The 6,640-nt window shown below is 46.3% G+C and overlaps 1 protein-coding gene across 1 annotated transcript in view; it reads left to right on the forward strand.

The window, feature by feature from the left end:
- poldip3 (polymerase (DNA-directed), delta interacting protein 3) overlaps window positions 1-6,640 on the forward strand; it is a 38,161-nt gene that overhangs the window by 22,611 nt on the left and 8,910 nt on the right. Inside the window, exons 5-6 of the mRNA XM_072588429.1 lie at window positions 3,310-3,501; window positions 4,487-4,564. Coding sequence (XP_072444530.1) covers window positions 3,310-3,501; window positions 4,487-4,564 — 270 coding nt within the window. The remainder of the gene's footprint in view (window positions 1-3,309; window positions 3,502-4,486; window positions 4,565-6,640) is intronic.

A 6,640-nucleotide genomic window follows, 5' to 3' on the forward strand; every position in this document is an offset into this window, starting at 1 on the left:
TCGTTTGGCCACCTTACCCCTTTTACTTGTGCACCAGAGAGCAATGCTGCACTTCTCCCATGTGCTCTTTGCATGTTTGCCATTGTCTTTCCACGATTATTCCTTTAAGTAACCTTTCCCAATCTATCATTTTTGATGTGTATCTCAGACCATTATAGTTTCCTGTTTTTAGATTCAGGACTGTCGTCTCAATCTGCTACTTCACTCCCCAGCTTGATGAGGAATTCTACTACATTGTGGTCGCTGCTCCTTAAGGAACCTTACACAGCTACATCACCAGCTGGTCCTTTCACATTACATCATACCCAGCCTAGGATGGCCTGTTCTTAAGCTGGTTCCTCAATGTACTGGTCCAGAAAACCATCCCCTTAATATCCCAGGAATTCTGTTTCTGCAGTATCGTTATTAATTTGATTTTTTTTTCCAATCCATATGCAGATTAAAGACATTCTTAATTATAGATGTTCCTTTATTTTATGATTTACAACAAACTTCCTGTTTAATGCTGTTGCCAACAGCATCCATACAGTTGGAGGGTCCGTATGCAGACCTCCCAAATGCATTTTGCCCCTTCGTATTTGTCAGCCTCCAGCTATAAAGATTCCACGTCATTAGAACTAATATCTTTCCTCACTTTCGTGTTAATGTCTTCTCTAACCAGGAAGGCAACTCCACAATCTTTTCCTTTTTGTCTGTGCTTCCCAAATACTGAATACCCTTGGACGTTCAGTTCCCATCCCCGCACACCGTGCAGCCCTGTCTCCAAATCCCAACTTATATCGCACCATTTGCTTCGATTTGCACGGTTAATTCCTCCACTTTGTTGTGAATGCTCCGCACATTAAGGCACAAAGCCCGAAGGCTTGTCTTTTTGATATTCCCATGAATTTTTACTGTGGCCCTGTTTGATTCTTGCCTTAGATTTCTCTGTCTGTCACTCCTCTTATTCCCCTTTGTCTTTTGCTCTTGTCCTTGTTTCCCCTATCTTCAACTCCTCTGATAGGCCCCCGTCCTCTTGTCTTCCTAACCGCTCTAGCAAATCCTCCACCAAGGACACCTGTTCTCGTTCTGTCTAGGTTCAGCTTGTCCCACCTCCCCAGAGCTAGTCCTGACACCTCAGGGATCTGAAATCCTCCCCCTCACACCATCTCTTCAACCATGTTTCCACCTGATACATCCTTTATTTCTCCTCTGTCCAGCATGTGCCACTGGTAGTAATCCTGAGATCTTTGAGGTCCTATTTTTCAACTTCCTACATTCTGCTTTTAGAACCTTATCCTTTTTTTAAACATTTACCTCTTTAAACCTTTTGAAAGATGCTTAATATCAAATAACATCAATTACTCTGGTGCCCTTATTGCCTGATCCTGTTACTACAGATTTATGATCCTTACAAACTATAAACCACCAAAAGGACCTTTATAAAGTATAAACTGAAACTAAAAAGCTAAAAGCACCTCTTCCGCCAAATTCCCACTGTGCTCAAAGTTCCATGATACACACACTCAGTCTGTCTCCCAATTGTTCAGGCACAAAGCTTAATCGTGTACCTTATTTCCCGAGACTGTGACCCCTGACTCTGGACTCTCCTATCAGGGAACCTACCCTTCCCTGCATCTAGTCTGTCTAGCCATGTTAGAATTGTAGCCATTCCAATCAGATCAGCTCTCATCCTTCTAAACACTGATGAATACAGGCCCTGTTTGAACCAATGTCTTCTCATCCTACCATCTCCAGTATAAGCCGAGTGAATCTCTCTGCACTTTCTCTATGGCAAGTATGTCTTTGCTTAGCTAGGAAGAGAAAAACTGCATGCACTACTCCAGCTGTGGTCTTGTCAAGGTCCTGTGTAATTGCAGTAAGGCACCCCTCCTTCCCAATTCAAATCCCCGTGCAATGACGATCAATAAACAATATGCCTTCCCCATTGCTTGATGCCTGTTTAACTGAAATACAAAGACACCCAGATCCCCATGTAGATCTGCATTTTCCCATTCTGTTTGTACCACTCCCACCTTTCCCAGAACTAGTCCCAATGTCCTAGGAATCCGAATCCATGCCTCCTACACCATTTCTCCATTCATCTGGTATCTCCTGTTATTTTGACTCTTGCTAGAATGTAGCAGTGGTATTAATCGTACCTTTTAAGTTACACCCGAAGTTGCTATATTCTGCTTTGTAGGCTGGCCTCTAAAACAGTCTGGGGCACCTAGGCTTCAAAGTCTAGACAGTAGGCTCCTTTTCTAAACAGAGTTGAGAGTGTGTTGTTGGAAAAGCACAGCAGGTCAGACAGCATCCGAGGAGCAGGGAAATTGATGTTTTCGGGCTGGGGCCCTTCATCAGGAATGAACTTTTTCCTGAAAGCCCCAGCCCGAAAACGTTGATTTTCGTACTGCTCGGATGCTGCCTGACTGGCTGTGCTTTTCCAGCAACACACTCTCAACTCTGATCGCCAGCATCTGCAGACCTTAATGTCTCCATTTCTAAACACACAGCTCTATTCTCTCTCTTTATACTGCACATTATTTCACCAAGGCACAGTTGGTGCTGACATGGACTGCCTTCAATGTAAAGTTTCTCCTTTTCCCCACAGGCCAATAGTCTGAACTGATTCTTGGTTCCTTCCCAGATTTAGTTGCCTTCACAGCCGTTCTGTTCCTCACTATCCCTTTCCTGGCTCTCTAACTATTTCTGGGCATTCTCACTGGAAGACCAATCAAGGCCAGAACTTGGTCAAACAGAGCCCCCTGCCTCAAGTGGAAATTCACTATCCCTGACCCATTACATATGTCACAGAGCTTCTGGTTATCACAGAGGGATGATGCTGTTACACCAGAGGTTCTGATTAACATACGGGACTGGTGTTGTCAGCAGCAATAGACCAGAGAACAGTTTCAATCCTATCTGATTAAACAAAGATTTTGAACTGGAGGAATTCTGGAGCAGATGAGAGGACAGGTGACATTAAACAAAGTGACAAATGGATAAAGTGATAACAAGTGATAAGGAGAGGATTGAATACTGGGAATGGCAGTTAGACATCGGGGTGCTGAGCAAATAGCGAGAGGAATCTTGAGCGACGCAGTGATTCGATAGTTGTGGGGAGTGCTTCAAGCCAGGACCACACCCAGATGAAACCTGGGTCTCAAGGTCACCAAAGTCTGACATTTTTAAATGTTCAGCTTTAAATAATCATGCAGTCTGAGGATTCACCTGCGATGTGATGTGAATGAGATTGAAACATGGCGAGTGTGACATTTAATCCACAATAAACTGTCTCCTTTTCTTTCCTCTGCTCCTCTTGTGCAGCCTGGTTTCACTGCCTCGCAGCTGTCTCTGGGGAAGTCTGTGCCTCTGACGAAAGTTGTCCAGAATGACTCGTATACTGCTCCTCCTCCGCCTCCTCTCACCCTCACACGTTGCAGATCGCCAGCAAACGCATCAAGAACGGCAGCACTGACGGCGGAGCAGGACCCAGCTGGCGATGTGTTGCCTCTGGAGGTACCTGACGTCCACATTAATCACTGACTTCCAGACCCCATGAGCCCCTCACAATTGCAGCTTTTGATTATCAGCCCAGAGGCTGTGCAGAATGGAATGTATTTTCCAACTTGAGGTACAAAGCTGACTGGAGGAGGGTGTGACCAAGTGGATTTCTCTCTTTGTGATCCATTATGGGCCTTCACAGGCTGTTGAAATTCAGTGATGTGCATAGATTGTAAAATATGCACTACTACAGGACTCCATCCATGGTTCCGCTCTGCTACTCTTCTCTCAAAACTGGACTGGCTATAGGCTGTTCCTCATCTGATTCTGAGTGCCTTCACATTCATTTATAGTCCAATAAGTGCTGACTTTAAAATAGAGGATATAGGAGGGTGTCCAGGAGTGGGTAAGCTGCTTTTTGCACCTGGAACCTGCTTCCTCTGTGAGGAAGGACACTGCTGCCCCAGGGCGCTCTCAGTGTTTGGGTATGCCTTCCACTGCAGTCTGATATTCACATTCAACCATTCCTACAGAACCTGAGTATTTTGTCATAGTCGTAGTATCTCTACAGTGTGGAAACAAGCCATTAGGCTGAACAATCCACACTGACCTTCCGGCGAGTAAACCACCCAGACCCATTCCCCTAACCTACTACTGTACATTTACCCCTGACTAATGCATCTAACCTACACATCCCTGAACACTTTGGGCAATTTAGCACGGCTAGGTCACGTGACCTGCACACCTTTGAATTGTGGGAGGAAACCGGAACACCCGGAGGAAACCCACACCGACACGGGGAGAACGTGCAAACTCCACACCAGAGTCTGAAATCGAACCTGGGTCCCTGGCGCTGTGAGGCAGCAGTGCTAACCACTGAGCCACTGTCCCTATTTTATTTGTGGCCTGCTGCAAAACTGACAGGACCCGATAACCAGTTCATTGAGCCCATGCTTTAGTTACTGAGGGTTCACGTGTGTCTCATTCATCTCCCTTGCAGCTGAACCTGAGCCCATTAGAGGGAACAAAAATGACAGTCAATAATCTACATCCCCGAGTGACTGAAGAGGACATTGTGGTGAGTGACTCCGTCCATTTGTGGAGTGGTGAGGGCACTCATTGCAGAGAGTGCAGTCTAACCCTGTCGCAGGGTTAGTGTCAAAAAATGTGTTGCTGGAGAAGAAGGGCTTATGCCCAAAACGTTGATTCTCCTGCTCCTTGGATGATGCCTGACCTGCTTTTCCAGCAACACATTTTTCAGCTCTGATCTCCAGCATCTGCAGTCCTCACTTTCTCCTAGCAGGGTTAGTGTCGGCCAACCCTGTACCAAGTGAGGGGGGTGGGGGGAAGGGAGGGGGTGGGGGGAGGTAGGGTTGGGTGTTTATTACGGTGAGTGCAGTCTCTTATGAAGGTGGAGATGTGTACTGTACCTTTAAGAGAGAGTGGAAGCTGGCACGGACCGAGAGAGGCACAGAGTGTGCTGAAAAGGTTTAAACTGTAATATTTGGTTGTGAAACAAATAGTTGGAGCTGAGTTGCTAGGTTATACAACAAATTCGAACTCGGCCAATCTGTTTATGCCCCAAGATACCAAAATCCAATTGAATTTGAATTTTACTGTTTTGGATGACATCAAACTAATGAAACGGTCCTATGTTTGGGGGTATATAAAATTGGGTATTTTGAACAGTTAGCCAGAGGGGCAAAGAGCACCAACAAACACATACTGTGCCCACAGAATTGCTCTCTGAAAGGTACCTGCTTATAACAAATCTGTGCAGCAGACCAAAGAAAAGACCCAGAAAAATCTACAGAGGAAGAGTCAGAGGAGAATCAACAAAGCTAACTGGTTTTGAAATTTGATTTTTTGGTAAACTTTAACTGGGGGTTTATCAGATCACTATATTGTTGTAAAGTGGGTGGTAGATACATTGATCAGACAAAGGAGGTTTACAGTGTAGATAGTTGTTTTTTTTTAATTTGCAGTCAAAGAATAAATTGTAAATTTTTTTCTTTAAAGTGGTGGGATTTGGGGAGTTCTCTGTCATGCATACTTAAACACATTACGAGGCGAGATGAGCTTTTCCGGGTGTCTCATTGAACTTAGCAGAAGGGTTTACCCCATGTAACAAATCATTACAGTGAGTGGTGGGGTGGTGGTGGTGGGTGAGGGGTTTATTACAGTGTGTGCAGGGGGGATGGGTGAGGGGTTTAATTACAGTGTGTGCAGGGGGGATGGGTGAGGGGTTTAATTACAGTGAGTGCAGGGGGGATGGGTGAGGGGTTTAATTACAGTGAGTACAGGGGGGTGGGTGGTTGAGGGTTTTATTGCAGTGTGTGCGAGGAGGTGGGTGGGTGAGGGGTTTTATTACAGTGACTGCGGAGGATGGGTGAGGGTTTTATTGCAGTGACTGCGGGGGATGGGTGAGGGTTTTATTGCAGTGAATGCGGGGGGATGGGTGAGGGGTTTTATTACAGAGTGCAGGGGGGTGGGTGAGGGTTTTATTACAGTGAGTGCAGGGGGATGGGTGAGGGGTTTAATTACAGTGAGTGCAGGGGAATGGGTGAGGGGTTTTATTACAGTTAGTGTGGGGGGATGGGTGAGGGGTTTTATTACAGTGAGTGCAGGGGAATGGGTGAGGGGTTTTATTACAGTGAGTGCGGGGGGATGAGTGAGGAGTTTTATTACAGTGAGTGCGGGGGGATGGGTGAGGGGTTTTATTACAGTGAGTGGGGGCTGGAGAGGTTTTATTACAGTCATTACAGGGGATGGGTGAGGGGTTTTATTGCAGTGAGTGCGGGGGGATGGGTGAGGGGTTTTATTGCAGTGAGTGCGGGGGTATGGGTGAGGGGTTTTATTGCAGTGAGTGCGGGGGGATGGGTGAGGGGTTTTATTACAGTGAGTGCGGGGGGATGGGTGAGGGTTTTATTGCAGTGACTGCGGGGGATGGGTGAGGGGTTTTATTGCAGTGAGCGTGGGGGGATGGGTGAGGGGTTTTATTACAGTGAGTGCGGGAGATGGGTGAGGGGTTTTATTGCAGTGAGTGTGGGGGGGTGGGTGAGGGGTTTTATGGCAGTGAGTGTGGGGGGATGAGTGAAGTGTTTTATTACAGTGAGTGCGGGGGGATGGGTGAGGGGTTTTATTACAGTGAGTG

Source organism: Chiloscyllium punctatum, chromosome 18 (assembly GCF_047496795.1).
Source record: "Chiloscyllium punctatum isolate Juve2018m chromosome 18, sChiPun1.3, whole genome shotgun sequence".
Lineage (NCBI taxonomy): Eukaryota > Metazoa > Chordata > Chondrichthyes > Orectolobiformes > Hemiscylliidae > Chiloscyllium > Chiloscyllium punctatum.